Source organism: Anolis carolinensis, chromosome 6, assembly GCF_035594765.1.
Source record: "Anolis carolinensis isolate JA03-04 chromosome 6, rAnoCar3.1.pri, whole genome shotgun sequence".
NCBI classification, from domain to species: domain Eukaryota; kingdom Metazoa; phylum Chordata; class Lepidosauria; order Squamata; family Dactyloidae; genus Anolis; species Anolis carolinensis.
In genome coordinates, this window is record NC_085846.1 from 103,386,893 (window position 1) to 103,408,704 (window position 21,812).

At 37.7% G+C, this 21,812-nt stretch overlaps 1 protein-coding gene across 1 annotated transcript in view; it reads right to left on the minus strand.

The window, feature by feature from the left end:
• Positions 1-21,812, minus strand: part of pard3 (par-3 family cell polarity regulator) — a gene marked incomplete in the record, with an annotated part of 618,554 nt that overhangs the window by 190,817 nt on the left and 405,925 nt on the right. The window contains 4 exon segments of the mRNA XM_062984552.1: positions 3,837-3,881; positions 6,086-6,234; positions 10,846-11,035; positions 16,806-16,956. Coding sequence (XP_062840622.1) covers positions 3,837-3,881; positions 6,086-6,234; positions 10,846-11,035; positions 16,806-16,956 — 535 coding nt within the window.

Genomic DNA, 21,812 nt, shown 5'->3' on the forward strand with positions numbered 1-21,812 from the left:
GGGTGACAGATGTCGCAGCCAGATCGCCCTCACATCCCAGTCTGTTTTGTGGATTTTGCTTTATTTGTGGAGGGGTTGGTCCACTAACATGAATAAATTAGATTAGGGTTGTACGTAAATGCTGTTAAAATTAAAATTAAAATAGCATCAAATAAATAATGGAATTAAAGCCAGATTTCCAAGTTTACTTCAGGACAGTATTTCTCAAACTCTGCTCCTCCAGGTGTTTTGGACTTCAGCTCCCAGAAATCATAGTTGTTAGGAAAAGTGGGAGCTGAAGTCCAAAACATATGGAGGAGCAGAGTTTGAGAAACACTGCTTTGGGATTTTCCATTGATTCAACTTGTCTGATTCCAACAATCTTCAAATTTAAACCAGGAAGGCAGAGAGGTGGTAGAAAGGGGCTTTGCACAAAAGGACTACCAAAGGTTCAATTGAAGCGGGGGAGGAGGGGGGTCAGAGTGAGCAGAAACTACTTCAAGGGATTTAAACATAGGCCATGCTCAGGAGTCTCTTGGGATAATGTTCCCATATCACCCCTCCCTTGATAAATGTCAATACAGTGATCATGTTCAGTCTCTCAAATTTGTGATATCAAAGCATGTATGTGGAAGTAAAATGAAATCATGGGTCATAGATTTCTAGCCATGATGCCTGATGAGCGCTGAAAGGGCATTTCATCACCATGGAATAAAAACATCCTGGAATCAATGTTTTAGATTCTGACTGTCAGGAAGACGTTTTTTAATTACTAGACTCGGTCTCCTAGTAAAATGAGATAATTAGTGTTGCTGGCTGAATAATCCCAAATAAACCATATACTCTACATCATTGAGAAATAGCATTTCAATATAAGAGACCCCCTAAAAACTGCAGTGGCATCTGTTCCTGAACAAAATAATTAATTCCCCTCAAACCACCACTGTTGAATGGCTATCATGAACATCATGTCATTTTAATAAGCCTTTTTTGCTCCCAGAGACCTACTGTTAGCATTATGACAAGGTGAATATGGAAATAACTCATCATAGTTACTGCATGCTTAAGGCTGAATAAATGAGCCATACTGAATTGCAACTGAATATACTTCTGACCCTTGGGATGAACTGTAAACACTGACAAGGATTACACAATTCAAGTGGACCGAAGAAAGAAAAATAATTTTTTAATCTATTAAGAGTAGATTCAATCCTGTTAAGAACCTTACTTTTCACTTGGGGGTCAATACAATTAAACCCAACTGCAGTTTTAAACAGGTTCATGTTTACTCTACCAATGTAAATATGTTTTACCATTTTGGAGTTTATATAATGCTTTGTAATTCTTCCATGACACACATTAAACATCTATCTTTTATAATCTAAAGTGTTCTTTTAAAAATGAATTGGTAACACTGTTCATTCTGTAATTTGGCTATAGAGGAAGTGAAACTCTACAGATTATGTGAAAAATCTGCTATGCATCAAGCAAAGAAGGGGAAAATCACATTAAAATGTGTTATTTAATGAATCACCAAATATTTATCTTGCTTGGCCCAGGTGGTTTGTGGCTTAGGGGTCACTGCCCTGTAATCCAAGTGCATCTTCATGGCTGTTAACAGGCTCCCACGTTGAATGGTTTGCATTCTCACAAATAAAACCAGAAAGTATGTCCCTTTAAAGACAAGCGGTCAATTTCCCTTACCATATGTATACAATTATACCAAAAACACATTCAACAAGCACAAAAATCATGAACCCAAGGGCTATAGACCTGACTACACTTACTGCAAATAAAAGTGTACAAAACCATAGATTTCATGAAATCTTTGATCCAGCTGTTTCTTTGGATGTCTTTACAAACAGAGACCACAAGACTGTGAAAATAGGAATCCACACCAAAACAAGAAGAAGCCGGTAAGAATTCAGGGGAAACATTAAAGGGATTTGGAGGATTACAAGAGCAGGATATATAAGCAAACAAAAACAATTTTTAATTGATATAAGATATTAAATATAGTAAGATACTCCTTGTGTATGTATACTAAATTTGGCTGTTGGTCACAAGTGGAGGCTATTTAAGTCCTGGCAGCCCTCACATGGTCACTGGCCATGATTTGCATTGATCATTTTACAGGACTGTTGTGAGGTTGGCACTCACCAGAGTTTGTCTCCTCACACAACCTTTAGGCCTTGAGCAAGTCAACTCATGTTACCTCCGAGAAAGAAACAGCCTCCCTTTCTAAAATAAACTGAGTTACACTGGCGAGGTCTACCCTCCAAATTATGGCCGTTCAGGGTGAGCTTCCCATAAACTGGATTGTCCTTGAGTTCAGTTCAGGTGTTTTTGCTGAAAAGGAGACTAAATAGGTTTTTCATAGGTAGCTATCTGTCCCAGCTGAGACCCCCACCCACCCCCAAGCAGGTTTTCCAGGTTTTAATTTGGTCAAATAAAGCGATCCTTATTTCATCCAATTTAATGTGTGTGGCCTTGTTATTTCAGGGTTGGCCATCAATATGATGTGGATGTACAAACAAGTGCAACGTGGTACAATTAGCCTAGTGTGCTATTAACAGGGCCATTGTAATAGCCTTCACAGAATTGTGTAGGACTAAGCAGCAAGAAAAATGAAATTCATTTTTCTTAAATTAGAATTTCATCACATCACTTGGATTCATGCCTGTCAGCGTAGGTGACAATTATCAGGCTGAATAACAGAAATCCTGTTCTCCAGAGCTCAGCCAATCCCACAAAGCAATGCACATCTGAACTTTGCACACTTTAATAAATGCCACTTAATGAGACTAATCTCAGTGCATAATGTATTTATGCAAGTCACTGGAAGACGGTGACATCTCGCTTGGTAGGATCTCTGTGAGAGTCTAGTTGCTATATAACTACTTAAATCCCACCCGTTCCTTTTAAACACAGTTTTTCAGTTGACTCTTTATGCATCACAGTGTGATTAAACAGAGAGACTTTTTAAAAAAAAGCACTAATAATAATCAGTGTGCATGGGAAACCTTAGTCAATGACTCATGCTGGAAATAGGTAATATTTTCAGGATTCAAAGTTGAATTGTCCCCAATTAGAGCTAAGTAATGTTTCTGCTTCTGTGTATGGAATGTTACTGTGTCCTCTAGATTTACCCTAATTAAAAGAACATTCCAAAGGTCAAAAGCTAACTTGCATTAATAAATTATAAAGGTCCCTAATTGCAGCTGGTGCATTATTTTAATTGCTCATAAATTCATGCTTTCAAAACTGGCATCATGAGCATTACATAGAAAGCAAAATGTCTGCAATGCATGGCTGGGGGCACACATTCTATTGATTGGCTCCTTTTGTTCTAAATCTTGACTGTGAAAAGGAAATGATAGGTGAACGGTCTAAATGATAACCTCAAAGTTGGTGCAAATGTGGAAGCTTCATTTAGATGCATATCTAAGGATAAAATACATTTCTGTTTAAACCATACGTTGAAAGTAACTATAGATAAATACTTGGGATTTCTTCACCATAAAGTCAATACTGTACCCTAAAGAACATGTTACACAAAAGCTCTAAGAGATGATATTGGTCTTTTAGGAACCACATTTAGAGAACTGAGACCCTAGATTCACATATGTTACATATAATTTACTCATTCTGGTTATGTTTAATATAATTGTAAAATTAACCATTTTATTTAGTAGTGTCAAAATTATATAAAGAAGAGAGAGGGGGGGGGGCAAAAGAGAGAGTCATGCACCTTCTGAAATATTATTTTCCCATGCACCGTGACTGGCAGTTCCATAATTGTGGTAAGCTGCTTTGACCATGGTTTCTATGGCAACCACCCTATAGTCAATTCTTACCTGTTTTCTGGTCATCCACTGTATTGAGCTTAGTCTCGGCAGCTACTGTTAAAAGGTAAATGTATAATGGTTAGCCCTGTTAGTGCCCACATCCCACATGCATCCACTCTTTATATCCTCCTTTAAAGTTAGAGGATACTGGAAACATCATTCTCCATGCAAATATGCAATATTAGGCAGACCATCTTAAGGAAGAGGGGAGTGGGCAACATAAAGCCCCAGCAGCAAACCTAGTAACTATCATGCATTGTGTCAGTCACTTCCATATCACAGGCAAGGACTATATGTTATTGACATGCTAATAATCACAACTAGCCACGGCATGTTGCCACCACAGCTCTGGCGGTGAAATGGGATTTAAACACGCCACTGGAGGAGCTTTTTTGAAAACATTATTTACCTCATCTTCCTTCTGAGAAATCATACATTATAATAGAAAAAAATATGAATGGTGAGTTTCTCTAAAATTAGCATTTCAATGAGGGACACTGCATGTCTGTTCTTTCAAATTTCCTTGAGTATTGTACACTTTCCAAAATGCAGAGTCCTGTGATTCATAATAATAGCTTCATGACAAAGAAGCTGCTATTTATAAAGTCTTTTCATGCCCACCTAGCCCTCTTTTTCATCCTTGTCCTCTGTCTAAATGGATATTTTTAGAAGCATCAGCCTTAGAAAGATGGTGAAAGAGGGCTAGAGAAACACAGACTTTCAGTGCAAGATCGTCTACAGTAAACATTGTAACATTGCTTGAATTGGAGAAAAATAGATTCTGCTCTAGCGGAGTCTTTTGTAGCTGTGTATGCTGCCTACAACGGGAAAGGATTACAGCAGCTGTCTCCAGAATCCCTCGCGGAGCATGCACAAACAGCAAAAAGGAAAGAAAACTGGAGAGCAGAAAAGTATGGCTCACCAGCTATCCCCCCCAACATGAAAAAAAAAATCTGATAGATCTAAATGTTCAACCACCAAATGGAAATCATAGGAAAAGTGGAAGCAGGTGAAAGAAAAAATCATCTATGAATGCATTTTGGAAAAAACCAATATATTATCTCTAGAACAGGCATGGGCAAACTTGGGCCCTCCAGGTGTTTTGGACTTCAACTCCCAGAATTCCTAACAGCCGGTGAAATGCGTTTTTGTTTCTTTTGCAAGGTTCACCTGACCTGCTTATTTCATTACACATGTGGACATTGTTAGTTTTAGATAAAACATTTGCTGAAACATTTTAAACTGCTCCACTTTGTTTTCTTGTGAAGAAGGAATCTATCCCTATCCTTTCAACAATATTTGTGCATCTTGTAATACATTTTCTATTACAGAAGAACATGTCTGCTTCATTAAATGAATAAATGACTATGGATTCAAATATGTGTTAAACTAGACTGAGGCAGTGTCCCAGGTATGGAGCAAGACATTAATTCCCCTATTCAGTGTCTTGATGTTTGTTGCTAGTTGAGATAACTTGAGCAGGAACAAGAACTCGCACAAGACATGGGCTTGGATTACATGCTGTAACCCAAAGAAAGACGCTATTGAGAAGTTTCCTTATATTTATTGTAGGTCAGAGGCTGCTTGCCTTTGTATATTTTAATTTTCTTCTTTGCCTCAAATAAAAAAAAAACTTAATGGGGTGTACACCCACAGAACTGTGTCATTCACGCAGCTAAGTCTCAGTCTTCAACCATGAGCCTACAACCTGGAGTCCACTATAGGACATCACATTGAAAATAATGGGATTGGCTTTAAATAGGACTGGGAATAATGAGACAGGGTGTAAATTAAAGCAACGTGAAATATTCTCAGACACTTAGGGTTACATTGTAATCACTCAGTAAGTATCAGGCCTTATTAATGACAAAAATGATAAGGCGTTAGTTGTTAAATAATTATTTTAAAATAGAGATTTTATTTGTTTAGATTTCCCATTTTATGAGAAGTATCAAATAGTGTGCACACATGCATAAGGTTCTATGTTGAAGTATCATCTATAACATGGATGTATTGTTCACAACGCCTGTAACATGGATGCCAAACATTAACACTGATAGATTTATATGATAGACTCAGGCACAAATGTATTAAGAATTCTTCGTGCCATATTGAATCCAGCTGCATGGGCAATCAACTGTTTGGCATAACAAATAGTATAAACTGAAAAGTCAAACAACAAACAATATAATTACGACCTGAAGAAACATGTGGAAATACAATACTGGAGAAACAAAATAAAGATCTAAACTCAATACCTAAATCCATGCTTTTGGATTTCCGTGTCTTAACAAAGTCCAACTGGCTGGCATCTGAAAACTGCTTTGTTCGCTTTTCTGACATGCTCTGACGTCCAAATCCCTCTCGCTGGAAGGCAAGCTCTGGATCAACATCTGGACTCAGAGTACTGTATGGAGAGAAAAGGGGGGAGGAAACAAAGTGTTCATCTATCATAGTTGTGGCATATAATATTTGCATAAAATATTACCCTCCCAAATTGGGAATTTGCAATACTCTATGCTATTTTTTCCAAGTGATTTTCCTAGAATATAAAGGGTCAAGCGTATTGGGATTGGCTAGGAAGCCTTCCTCATACCTGACAGTAAGACTACTCAAATCACCTTCTATCATACTTTTATGCCCATGCAGATATTTATCTATCTAAGAGTAAACAGCCCCTTTGTGACAGTTTTTTTTTTTTAAAAAAACCTTTTAAAAAGCATGCTCCACCCATGCTGATATAGTGGTTTGAGCATTGGGTTAGGCAGAAAAACCAGTTTTTCAATTCCTGTTCAGCATGAAACCTACCTTTGGCATGTGGCGACTCAGAGGAAGGCAATGTCACACTTCTTCAGTATAAGTCATGCTAGGGCTAAGTCATTACATAGGGCTAAGGTTGCCATAGTTTAGAAACACAACCATTTATGCTACTGCTGGTTGTGCAATCAGTCTTCCAAACTATTTAGATAAGTCATGTTGATAGTTTTTACTCACTGCCACAAAACTTGTGGTTTTAATTATTTTATAACATTTTTATCTTAAGTGTTAATATAGACTATGCTCAGTGAGCTGCTATCAGAGTGTTTAACTCCAAACAAAAGCCTAAAACCACATCCTTTTTATCTAACAATCCTCTGAGGTTTAGGTTTATATAAAGTCACAAAAGTTATCCAGTGAATTTCATGGCTGATTGGGGATTTGAATCTCAGTCCTCGTGGTCATAATTCTAGCACTCTAGTCACAAGTCATACAAATGGCAGCATACAGAGGAAAGAGAATTAGTGAGCACTAAATGACTGTCACAAATACTGCAGACAGATGAAGTCAAGGCTTAGAAAGGCATTTTAATGGGAAGTAGACAATCAACGATTAAATCAAGGTCAATCTATAAAGATTGGCATCTGATGTATACTTCATACTGAAACCTTTCAGTAACCCTTCTTGCTGTCCCTGGAGGTGTTCCAAAAGTGGCAATGTGTGAAAAAGCATGTGATGCCCTGATGCCAGTTTCAGTGTCATAAGAAAAATAAGAGTCAAGGAAACAGCCCCAAAACCTCCTATTCCTCTCAAGGCACCTAAAACTACACGAAAACCATAAAGCTGGAACACTGCAAAAAAAGGTGATCTCTTCGGATACACAGATCAGTTGATCCCAAAGCATTCCTTAGTAGCCAGTTTTTAAAATTTGATACAAGGTTGGTCTCCCTGGTGGACTAAAATATATGTAATCCTAAGGGCTTCCTGTTAATGTTTTCCCCTGAATTTAGTACAAACACACTGTGCAGTTGACTGGATTTTATTTGGTAGTCTCCAAATGTACCCAAAAATTAGAAAAAATGTACACTGAAAAAGCATCATTAAGTAAGATTCCCAAAGAGTGGTTCTTAATATTCCAAACCTATGTTAAAGTCACTTCCTCCCTATTATTATTGTAATTCGTAAAACCAACAAGCAGCAAAATGTATTATAACAACTAAGACTCCTGGAACGACAATTGGCTCTTAAAGAATGTAACCGTATTGTGACCTTCCATGTTATTAAAATTCCACTTATTAATCCTGTCTCATTGTCCCTTTGTTTTCATAACATTTTCATCAAGGATTAGGGAGATATTGTCAGGCTGGAAAAAGCTTACATTTTCGGCTGTGATTTAGAACAGCTGCCATTCTTGTTTGGATAACCCTTCCTCCATATTCTTAACTTCACCCCTTGGTGCCTTGCAGCAAACCCAATGAATACACCTTCGTGCTACAAGCTTTCCTTTGTCCATTAGCGGCAGGAAATTAATACAAAAATCCACCCCCAAGAGCTGTTTATTTTATTTTATTGGGTTTATTTTTTAACAAATAGAATGCAGTCAACACAAGTAAGGCTTCAAACTGATCTGTCCGTCCGCCTGCCCTTTTTTCTTTTGGTAATTACATTGCTGTCTTTGAGAGGACAGGCATGAAGGTGGCTGCAGAAGAAAATGCATGATTCTTAATAGCTCTTCACTCTTTCCTCTCATGCTGGTAAAATGTGCAAGTAGGGAAATAGTCTTCATTTGTACGTGTAAAAGCATTAACAAAAGGGTTTTTACATTCTGCTGTGGTTCTCTTACCACACTCACTGGAAAAATCCACATTGACACAAGCTATTATATAGAATTTTGAATGCCATTCAATATTTTCACCCCTGTACCTCAGATTTTTAGCTGTAAAGTGGCTTCCACACAAAGACAATGATGTCTGTTTGAAGGGCTGAGATTGCAGTTTTACATCTTTGAAATGGTCAGGCTTAGCATGCCAAAGAAATGGAAAAGGAGACCGAGAAGGGAACTGTTCTTAAGATAACAATTAAGAGGATTTTAAGACAGGTTAAGAGCAATGTCACTGAACATTAATGCTCACCATGTATATAAAAGGGCTGACTCATGCAAATCCAAACAAAGAGAGACTGTTGGTGCTAATTCTTATTAAGCTATCGCTGATGCAGTTCTATCAGACCCAGGAGAACATTCTCATACTTCAACTTGCTTGGGCTAATTATCACCACAGCCTTAACAGAAGGTGCCACAGAGAGGTCTTCTGTATTGCTTATTGCTGAACGTAATTGCAAAGCTTACAAATTAATGTCTTCTCTTGCATTAGCACAGATAGTGCTACCTAAAAATTAGGAAAGATTTATCAGAGAGAAGAGGATAAACAAAGCAAAATGTAAGCTATGTCTTTAAAATTGCTTTTTATTCTTCAAGGTGACATTCTTCATCAACAGGCTTCTGTTTTTGTTCAGAGCATGTATCAGGAACTTCCATGAATTCACAGTCTTGATGAGAAGGTCCCTTGTTCCTCTGCATGCCTTAAGAAGTAGAAAGTGAACACTTTTACATCCAGTTCCTTAGAACTACTGCCAAAATCATATCCACAAAGAAGAGACTTGGCAGCAGGTTGTGTGCATATATTATTTGCACAGATCACAATCAAAGTTTGCAATTTACAGATAAGGAATTTTCTTCTGCTTTTTCAAAACCAGTACTTGGGAAGACTGCTACAAAGGAATTAGTAATGATCTTCAAGTGAAAATATATACCATATATCATTTAATACTGACGTCTGAGTTGTGCATGCCATATTGCTGATATCTATGTATGGTTGCAAAAGCTGGGCAGTGATGAAAGCAGACAGGTAGAGAATTAACTCACTGAAATGTACTGCTTGGAGGAGATATCAGAGATTGCCAAAATGATAAACAAACAGGCCCAAGAGCAATCAATCCTGAACTCTCACTAGTAGGAAGATGACTAAGATGAGATTGTCATACATTGAATATACGTACTGTGCAATGCCATGATTCATTAGTAAGATGGAAGGCAGTAGGAAAAAAAAGAAGACCTCATTATAGGTAGATGGACTAAATAAAAAAATCCATGTTCCTGAGTTTGCAAGAACTGAGAAAGACTGTTGGTAACAGAATGACAGGTTCCTCATTCAAAGTGAACTCAGTAGCAGTTACTAACAACAACAATGACAACGACAACAAACAACAACAATTTTTTTTTGTCTTTATGCTAGCACATAAATGGGAGACTTCAAGATGGTGAAAGGTGTTCATGGTGTCAAAGAAAGAAAGAATTAACAACCATTCCACTAAATGTTCTCCACTGCCCAGTGTTTTTAACAACTACAGATGTTGGATAAATGTCTTTTTTGAGGAGATCAGGGTGAATAAACAAAGGGTACAAGTGGCTATGACACTATAATAGCTCTGCTTCATACTTGGAAGAGATTGTTCTGCCAGTACATAACAAAACTGAGGTGTTAGAGTTAAAGGTCAATTGAGATGTAACAAACAATAAAATAAAATAAAAACCCTACAATTTAAAAACCCTAAATAAATTCAGCAGGTAAAATGTAAAACTAATCAGTAAAACAAGAAGCAAAATAAAATGGATTTGGCAATCAAACACAAAAGATACAGCCTGGCACTTAAAAAGACCCTTAAAAAATGGTAAACTAAGTACATAACTGGGCACAGGGAACCATAATTAGAATAGATGTGTCATAACAGGACAAAATCTGTCTTCCCTAACCACCTGTTCCACTGAGGATACTTGGAAGAAGGAACAACCCACAAAGGAGATTTCAACTAGTGGACAGATCAATGTGGGAAGAACAAACTCTTTGAAAATCAAAGTTCACCTTCCATTAATCATAAAGATTTTTTTAAAGGGCACTAGACCTTACAAGTTTCTTTTACAGTTACCCTAACTTTCAAAAGTCTTTTACCATGCCCCATGAGAGGATTGTTATTCAAAAAGAACATATCCGAAGAATCCTTGGCAGCCTACATCCATCAAAGTTCTTCTTTCAACCTGGGCTAGAATTCTCTTCTACTCTGTTTCCCCTGGTTAGGAACAAGAAACTGAGAAAGAAAGATCATGCTACTCAGTTCTCAGTAGTGAAAAATACAAGAACTCAAGAGCATATTAAGGAGGCGAAAAACATAAGAAATGCAATAAACACATGAATATAGGCCTTACCATTCTGTGGATTCAATAATGGCTGGTTTATTCCAGGCTCCTCCATCCACAGTTGCAAAAACCACATCATCATGGGAACTGGAAGAAGACTGGTCTGAAAGATGTGGAGGTAGTACTGGCAATCTATCATCTTCAATAATAACTATGTCCTCTTGGGGCATGTTGACAGTTGGAGAAAGATGGTATTTACCTGTACAAATGGTATGTGGAACAAATAAAACTCTACACATTGAACAAACTTTTGTTGTTTTTATAATGCAACTTGAATAAGTCACTAATGTGAATGACAAAAGTATGCAATGTCCAGAAGACCTTCTCCTTCATAGGTTACAGTGTAATTCATTAGACACAGTTACCAATACACTGCATCAATGTCAATTCGCTCCATCTGCACTGCAGAGATCCAAGTTATAGCTGCGTAGGAACAATATGGATACATTTACTAGGACAGTGGCAGGAGTTGCCAGAGCCTTTCTTGTTTGCAGTAATGTCTCTTAGTCTATGACACACCACATGTCATTGTTGGCACTGTTTAAAATTGAGTATAAAACAGATACAATTAAAGCCATTATTACAGGTTGTAACTCAGGGACTGTCTGTATATGGATTAAGTATAAATTAAAACCACACAGCCATATTACCGGTAAGCATTATTTTGATATATATTTACTCCATTAACTGGGAAGCAGAGAGTAAAATTGCTAATCCCTGATCACAGTGAGAAAAGCAGTGAGAAAGAGGTCACTTTTTCAAAAAAGTTGGAAAAACAGATTAGAAGAAAAAGTGCTCAATGGCACGTAGGCCCATCACTGTCAACCTGAAATGAATGTGTTCAAGTTTGCATAGCAGCTAATTCTTCACCCAGCAAAAGCTTCTTTGATGGACAGGTTAATGTTGAGCCTAGCAATACACTCCTTTCCAAACATAATGCCTACAAGATTGTTAACTCCGTGGCTAATAATGCCTCCAAAGAGCTGAATGTGAAAACAGTATAACCTCATGGCATTTTACAGATGAAGCCTCCAAGGTTGAGAAGCAAAAGTAATTCAGTAGCATGTCTAGCTCTTTTCTGCACTTCTTAATATTTCAGCAAGAATGAATGATGACATTTTAGTAGTTGCATTGAAATGTAAAAGAAAATGCATTTCTTTAACAGCAGATTGGAAGGGAGATGGAGGGGAGGGAGGAGAACAACTTTCAGGTCAATGCTAGACACGATTGGACCCACGAGGAAGAAATGCTAGACCTTCCTACTAACATCTCATGCATACAGAACTTCAGATAATATATCCTAGCAAGCTTTGGATAGCATAGGGAAAGATGAACACCCCTGTGGTGTTTCTTTTGCTGTCTGTGCCCCTTTGCATAAGATTTCACTTTACTTTCTGTCCCTGTGCGAATTGGATTTTGAAAAATTTGGCTTGTTATGGAAACAAGGACTAGCAATAAAGCTTTAGTTGGGACACTTTTCAGGAGTGAATTCCCCTTAATAGGGGTAGATTTCTCTCACTTCCTGTTATCTCAGCCTCATTCTTAACTATGAGTTGTTTGAAACTTGGGGACAGTCTGCATTGATTTAAGCAGGCAATATAATGAGAATAGTTATCCCAGTTTTTAGGCAACACTCTTGTTGCTGGTTCAGACATGATTTAAGCTGATTAAATTTTCCCTTTAATTAATCAGGGTTCATGTCATCCAAACAAGACAAAGGAGCTAATTTTAAGTAGAGCAAACTAAAACAAACCGACTTTAAACCATAGGTGAAGAAACTGTTAGAAAACTACTTAGAGCAACTAGAAAGGATGGTTTGGGTAAAACCCCTCACCTCTATTCCAGAGAAGAAAATACATGAGTCTAAGGCTTAGCCTTGGGCAAGTTCTCCTTCATGTCTTTGTTGAAATAAAGAAAAAGGTTTCCATATGTCAAAGTTTTTCTCCTAACAATGAGGATTTATGCAGCACTAAATCATATAGAAGAATTCAAAACAAGGCTAAAGTTGATTAGCTTCTTGTTAGACCTTCCTGTAATTTAAAGTTTCACATTGACCTTGGTTACAGTAGAGAATACGGTTGCTGAAATAAGTAAGAACACAAAATACCCAGAAGAAGAAAATGACCTCAATGCCCTCAATACAACATTCTGGCTGCAATTAACTAGTATTTCCCTACATTTGTGATGCACAAGTGGTTATTACAAAGAAAAAAAAAGTCATGTTTGAACTAATGCATGTCTGTTTAAAAATGAAGCCCAAGGTTCAAGAACCAGAACTTGATTATTTAATTTATAGTTTGCTGGTGTTTTCAAGTTGAATACAGGATAAAGATTCTGTGTCTTTATATTAATAGATCCTGGAACAGGAGGACATAATATGTACAGTTCCATCTTCACCCATCTTTGTCTTCATTCCCTCAATCTATCTTTTAAGTATTGTTGCCTCCTCATTTCTACCTTATAGCCATTTGCTGGCTAGTGGAGTGCAGGAAACAAACATAGTATGTGTTGATACATACACACATAAACATACAAATAAACACACAAGTTTTTACATTTTTGTAATTCTGGGAAACTTATATTTGAGTATTTTATAGATAGATACAGATAAAAGATTTGCATATGGTCACAAATACGTAAAAACACTGGTTGCAAATTCCCTAAATATAATAAACAATGTAAACAAACAGCTCTGAGTCATCTTGACAGATTTGAATCAAATGGAGGCAGGGCCAGAATCCCAATATTCAGCTATGAAGACAGCCTTGAGACAGTGACTACTGCTTCCTTACCCTAGCATAGCTCAATGTGATTGTTGTAAACCACAAGGACAAAAAAGGGAGGATAAAAATCACTAAAATGAGTAAGTTGTAAATAGTGTTGATCCTCCATATCCACAGATTTTGCATTCAGATTCTACCATCTATGCTTTGAAAACATTAAAAATATGTCACTGTATATAATATGACAAGCACCCATGGATTTTGGTATCTACTGAGGCTCGGAAACCAAACCCCACTAATAATGTAATGTAATGTAATGTAATGGACACTGTAATGCTAAATACAGAGAAAAGAAACAATGTCTCCTCCTGCAATCTAGTGATTCATAGCTATGCTGGACTACCTTCTCCAATATCTTTAGACTGCATGGCCAGCCCAGAGCTGGTAGGAGATGGCATGGGTGTTAAAATATGTACTGTAGACATTGATAGGGAAGGCTAACAGAAAAGAGTATGTAATAAACCATACAATTTCTATAAAATAAATTATATAATTTAAAGTGACAGAAAAGCTTTAAATAGAAGAAAGAAAGGTTCTGGAAAACTGAAATGTCTTGTCAATATAGAAGTGTACATTAATGCCGAAGTGTCTTGAAATGAGTGATTTCTTTCAGGAAGATGGACACACAATTGCTGTATATTGATTAACTCTGAAATCAAATTACCACAGGTAGCTCGATTCAAAAGCTAGTAAGTAAATAAAGAACCAAGCAAACACACTGAAATTTTAAGCTCCAAATTAACCTCACCATAACACTCAAATTAGTTGACTAAAAATATCCCACTTTTAAAAACACTGAACCTCTTCACTGCATGCGTATTTATCAGTTTTCATCATACACTTAATTATTGTGCAGAGATTAAAAGAACTAGCAGATTTCAGGCTGCTGGGATTCTGATGGTGAAACTGAATGTATCTTTTCCGGCTAGTCTCGGCAGGTGGCCACAATGAATGCTTTGGGGTTTCTTTTTCCATTTGTATAGAGCTATGGAAGAAACACAGTTGCAGGTAGGAAACAATTACAGGAAAATGTTAACCTTTGGAGAACACGAGGAAGGTCCTTGTAGGAATTAAATCTGTCTAAAGCTACAACATAAGGTATCATTTCTTCATTATCATGAAAGTAAATACTGTATCCTTATTAATTCCTGTTAGATCATGCTTACTTGTTAACATCATTTATTCTCTCTCATCTTGGTCTCTACTACTCAGACTCTATAAGTATTTGAGGCCAACTATTTCTTGGGAAAGTTCCTAAAAGCTGCCCAGACACCTCTTATTTTGCTATCGAAATAATCTTACTTCAACTCCAAAATATGGGATATTCAACATTTCAATTCCTTCCGGCAATTTGGTGCAGCAGCACAGGACAACATGGAGACATCAGACACCTGATGTACCTGCTGAGCAGCCAGCTGCTACTGTGCACTGGTTACATCTCCAAACATGAAGTTAACATCCCCTGGCCCCAATGGAATAGGTCTGCACTAAGATGTATTATTTAGTACATGTGGGCTCAAAAAGTAGTATATTGCCGTCTCTCTCAAAACCAAAAACCACCCCCACAAAATAACATTGTCTATACATTTTTGGTACTATAATACATTATGCCAAGTTCTGGCAAGGATTTCAGAGGGTTATAGACGTTAGGAAATCTATAATGTCACAGTGGGTATATACAGTATAGCTCATGAAAGAAGCGAAGATCAAGGGATGCAAGATGGTATTCAAGTCCCAAAAAGAACCTTGCACACTGGGATCTTATGCATTTCTTCAAAGCTCAAATCAACATGCCTGAAATATGGAGTGCATGAATGGAAGTCGCAAAGAGGTAAGCGAGAGCCACACTAGAGCTCCCTTGCGTTTCTTGCACATCTCATGTGGTTAATCTATTTAACAGGCTTGGGCTGTGGCGCAGGCTGGAGAGCAAGCCAGCTGTAACCAGCTGCAATGAATCACTCTGACCAGGAGGTCATGAGTTCAAGGCCCACTCGGAGCCTATGTTTGTCTTGTCTTTGTTCTATGTTAAAAGGCATTGAATGTTTGCCTATATGTGTAATGTGATCTGCCCTGAGTCCCCTTCGGGGTGAGAAGGGAGGAATATAAATGCTGTAAATAAATAAATAAATAAACCTATGTGCCAGTGGGATTTGAGTTTGAAGACAGGGTGGGAAGGAATTAATTTCCTCAAGTTAAACAAGGATATTAGAAATAGATATAGACCTGGTTTGTACAAATTCAGAAAAAAGATTTTAAAAATCAATCTATGGATATTGCTGTCCATAAAGTCTTTGTCAATGCCTGGAAAGAGAGCATCTTAGTCATTGTTTTGTGTTTCAGGCTCGTAGATGAATTTAGAAATACATGGAATTTGTTATGCTGAGTATTATACCAATCAGAAATCTTTCCATGTTTTAAAATTTGTAAGTCTGCGTGAAGTAAATCCCATTACGAGTTATTTGATAAAGCCAGCTGCTTCTGTGACAAAGCAAGTCTTTATTAACTAGAACTGTGAGTGGGGCGGGGGGCAACAGCTCTACATTGCTATACAGCAAATACTAATAACCTCATTATCCACTGGGGGCCAAGCAGACAGCAGAACACTGAATTCAAACAAAGGATGCATAAAATTAGCTACATGGTTTTAAACCTCGGGGCTCGCAAGGCATATAGAGCTTGGGGGAGTGAACACAAACAAAGAGACACCCAAACAAATGCCACACTTAACACAAATTGGATAAGATCCACATGAGTCTATCTTTTTACTTTTCTGTTTGGGATAGGGAGGTGAAATCAATGCTGAAACACAACCGATACATCCTTAATAATAACATTCATTGACTTTACATTTAATGAAGCTGCACCAGGCAGGTCCTCACTGACCAGTATAAAGCATTCATTTCCACCTCAGACACACATACACACAGGGAAAAACATTTCAAAATGTTCCTGTGGTTATCACTTGCTCCACGATCCAAGACTTCATTTTATCAATGTATTGATTCACATTAAGGAGGCTGTATACTCAACTCGAGACAAGGAAAAAAAGAGTAAGCTTTTAAAATGGGTTGCTACAATTTTTATGTGCCACGCTGCCCACATACATAATATATCAAATGTCCATCTACAAAAACCAGGAAAATAGATGATAAACAACACATGATTAGCTGTGTCCGCTTGACTTACCCATTATCCTGTTCAAGGCGGCATTCCTGGTGGGCGAATCATTGAGGCCTTCAATCCCACTGTACAGCGAATGGGAAATCCTACGTTCCCTGTCAATCAGTATTGACTCAATAGGGAGCTCTAACCTCGGGGGACTTCCAGGTGATTCCAACTGCATGGAAAGAAAGGGGAGAGAAATCAGTGCTGAAGGTCCATTTAACAGCATGGGGGGACAATAACAACTTGCCAGAGGCCCAGTCCTAGCTGGGCACCAAATGAGCTAGAACTTTTCACCCTGGACCACAATAATTTGCACTGACAGCAATGCTTAATGACCAACTTTCTGTGCCACTTTACACTGCATCTCCCATGGAGCCTTGTCGAACTCTATCCCTCTTCACAAGAAAACACACAAAAAACAAAACCAGTAACTCACAATTTAGTTTTTATATATATGGCACATTTCCATGGGTATACCAATGTTTTAAAACCATATGGCAGATGGCTTGAATCTCCATCACAAACTGACAGCTTGTCCGGAGAGAATCCTTTAGAACAGGATTTTGGGGGATTTTTTTCAGGGATGTTTGTGTAGGTTATTGTTTGTTTGTTCGTTCGTTTTAAGGCATGGATGCATGTGGGAGAAGAAAAATGACTGAAACAACACAAAACAGAATGTCATTTGAAATATGGTTTCCCATCCTTTTCCAAATAGATCGATTTGCTTTCATAAACATCACCAGATTTCTGTCTTAAAATGCCACGCTGAACATGGATATATCAATAAATATCAATCCTGTTTCATATTATACCATGGTTCGGAATTAGTTTGGCTTTTTACACTGGATTTAATAAGGTCAGTGGCTTGTATTTGGAGATAGAAGAAGTGTTTCACATGAAAGGGAGCACAGTATGTACAATGATTCTGTGTTTCTGATTCTGACTTCACATTTTTGCTGGAGTGGCTGGCTTTTCTGCCAGCTTTGTTTGTTACACACACACACACACAAAATTGCATTTTGTCCCACTTTCCCCAAACTCCTTCAGGCTAAGCAGTGGTTTTCAAAGGCCCTTTCCCAGCAGGGTGCCTTTATTCAGAATGCCATGAAGAGTCAGGGGTGAGTAAGAAGTAGAGACATATATATGCTTGGATGCCTTATTTTAAAAGATGCTAAAACATGGTTTCTTCCACTGCTTTGATTCTCCAGCTGCCTACATGCCCCAAAAAGAGGGGCAGCTCAGAGGTAACAATCATGATTTAGTATTGTTCTTGTATGCATTCAAGTCTTTTCAGACTTATGGCGACCCTAAGTCAAACTGTCACAGGATTTTCTTGACAAGATTTGTTCAGAAGGGGTTTGACTTGTCCCAGGTCACTCAGTGGGTTTCCACAGCTGAGTGGAGTTTGAACCCTGATGTCCAGAGTCATAGTCCAATGCTCAAACTGCTACACCATACTGGATTTCTGTGATCTAGCGAATAGTCACTCAACCCTGGTTTAAACAATCATAGTGTGGGGCTCAGGATTATGTTCTTCACAACATTTTCCTCTTTCATGAATGCCATCCCTAAACGTAAATCATGGCTAAGACTTAGATCAGCACTGATGTTGTCAATTCCATTCAAGTGAACTCTGACCTTTGCCAAACCTATGAGATTTCAAATTCCCCCTCTTATCAACAGCTTTGAGCAGATCTTGATGATCCACAGGACTTCAGGACACGCTTTACTTCAATCTTGGATTTTTTTTTTGTTTTATTTTCAAAAGGGAACCCCATTCTTCATACAGTACTCTTGGACAACTTTCATTTTATGTGGACATCATTCAAAAGTTTTAATTGTTATGTTAACATTTTCATTCTTAGCTGCTTTGAATTGCTTTGAAAAGGAAAGTCGCATTTTAACAAAAAAAGAAAAAGAAAAAAGCAAACAAGGAGTATTTTGGGGGGGAAGGGGTCAGTTTTTGTTTTGAAAGAAATACTTACGCACACCCTCAAGAATACATAACATTGGGTCATGGTTGTCACCTCCACCCAGGAAGTAATGTAGTGAAACCGTGGTATCATTATGGTTAGAAGTGGATCTATCCATGCTAATGGGTAAAGTCAATGCTGATAAATAAAGTCCAAAGACATATCATGATACCAAAGCCAGAATCATCCAAGTCATAGCATGTCTGATTTCTCTGTCTGATTGCAAATGCAAGGCTGTGAAGAAAGCCTATAGGAAGAAAATCAACTCCTTTGAAACAAGGTGCTGTGGAAGAGTCCAACAAAAATCATGAACTGCTAAAAAGACAAATACATGGATCCTACAGTAAAACATCCGTAAACTCTCATGAGAAGTTAGGATGACTAAACTGTGACTTTCATACTTTGGACATGCCAAACTCATTGGAAAAGGTTGTAATACTTTGTAGAAGCCAGAAGAAAAAGGAGGGAAGCCATATTACAGATAGGTCAACTGAATCAAAAAGGCCACAGCTCTGAATTGGCTAAATAGGGTAGTTGACATCTATGGCTCTTGGAGGCCTCTCATTCACAGGGTCGTCATAATTCAAAGCCTAAAGGAAAATGGCAACAACAAAGTGTGACAGACTAAGGGAAACAGTCTGTAGAAACAGACTTCAGGAGCATTATTTCTAAGCAATGCAAAACACAAAGGGATAAACCTGGGTGTGCAGGATTTATGATAAATTGAGAACTCTGGGATCTATTCTGAGACACACATGTAACATTTAGGTGATCTCACCATACCAGAATGATGGATACCCCAGGGCATTTACAAAACGTACAACACTTCAAAGTGGGGGAAGTATAATGGGAGAACATTGGAGGAAGTATTATTTCTGTTCAAAGCTATCGTCTTTTTAATATAAATGAGATATTTAATGAAGTTCTGAATTGTAGTCTTATCTTTCTTCAGTTTGATCAGCACTGGGGAGATTTACTGCATTGAAGGGTCAACACAATTACAATTGAAGGCACGTCATGCTGCAGGAGAATAATAAACTTGCCGTGCAAGTGAATTAGACTCAATAAGGTTTAAATTGTGAAATGAGGATTTGTTTTATTCAGGTTTTTTCTGACCTAAATTGCAGATTACAACTGACAGCTCTACTGAAAAGTAAATTGCAATATGCAAAGGCTCTGATGTAAAGGAATCAAAAGCAAATTTAAGAAGAAGAAAAAATGTAAAAAAAATTTGAAATGCTATTAAAATAGAGAAAGAGGAATACAATATCTAGGGACAGAAGTTGTATGCCAAGTATATTCGTGCAGATGAACTCTACTTTGTTTTAACTTTCTTCAAACAATGGATAAAAATTAGTCTAAATGACAAACATGACTTATTTCCCCAAAGAGATGGAACTGTATCTTCAAGTTTATATAACAAATTTCTAGTTCTTTATTAAGCCACATAATGTAGTCATTGTTCGAGAAATAATGAATATCGAAAAAATGCTATTGAGCTCCCAGCAGACATTTTTAAAGAAATGTGGAGAAAGCAGCATCTTAGGATCCTAGAGAGAGGCATAAGCATTCACCCCAGGTAAACTAGTAAGCCTCAGTGTACAGAGGCGATAAACAAAGGCCCTATTGTTTAGATGGCTACTCTTTGAAAAGAGGACTGGAATGTCTTACCACTTTCATGGGAAAAAGCTTTATTCAGTGTCTAATTAACATATCAAAACCCAGATTTAAATCAAGACATCAACTGCCAGCCACACAAATATTTAACTGAGGATATAATGCCTTTTATACACTAACAAAAAAAACTCTCTCAAAGTGTTGAGAAGAAGACTGCACAAAAACCTTTTAAAAACACAGAGTGTTTTCTTATGTTTTTGTATGTAAAGTTTGTCAAAGTGAATGTGTCAAAGTGAGGGCAAGGTCTGTTGACAGAAAGAGAGACAGAAAGTAGGGGTGGAACCAATCAAGGACAACTGTCACGCTATCGACTCTGGTAACTTTATTGCTCAGCTTAACACTGTCAAACTTTCCCTTGTCCATGGCGTGATCCATTGCTTACTGGCACACCCTATCAGCAGGACGTCTCATGTGGGGCTTATCAACAGGCGCTCTCAGTGGGATGCTCAAAACTTGGCATACCAAAAAACCATACAGTGTGGCCATCAGTATGCCTCTCCCCTTCCCTTCTTCCTTCCATCCCACCACAACACTTTTCTCTGAAGCAGGAGGATAACATATGTATAGCTACCCTTAAATATATAATCAAACCAGGCACCATGAATATTACTAAGATAATGTAAATTGAGAACTTTGAAGAAATACAGTAGATTCAATCAGCTGGCACAATGGGGATTAGCAGATACCAGATAAATGTAGTTTCTGGTTGCTTGAGCATCACTACTAAAAATCGGCCTAACTAATACTACACACCATGCTATACTATATCATAAACTCTGTATTGACTTGATATTAACCCTGAAATCCAGTAATTAAAAGCAAATAAAGACGAACACCATTTACTGTACTATAGAAACAGCTTTTTTATTGAAAGCATTCTTCATTTTATTTTTGTGCTGGTTGCTTGAGTATTGGTTAACTGAGAGTCTACTGTATGTTAGTTATGGTACAAAGCAATATACTATTGGCCTCTTTTTTCCCCTCCCTGCTTCCCAGCACATACACTGCATGATGGGAGAGCCAGGAATTACCCAGGCAAAACCAGGAGCTCTACAAATACCAGATAATGTTAAATCCCAAACAAATGTTTTCCCAAGAAACAATTAGTGCCATTTGAGCATTGGGCTTGAAGGAAGAAAGGGGACATGAATAAGTGGTTGGTTGAGAGTTGCAATGAGGACAGTGACAAAAGAAGAAGCCACATCTATCAAAACTTTGTATTTTAAAAATATAGCCAGAACTATTGATGCAGGGCAGAGGTTGCAAACTGTAGTGAGTTTTAGGAGCTGGTTTGTGCCCAGAGAATAAAACTACTAAAAAAATTAAAAGCAAAGCATAAGTGACTTTGAGTGCACTCTTGGTTTTAAAAACTACATTT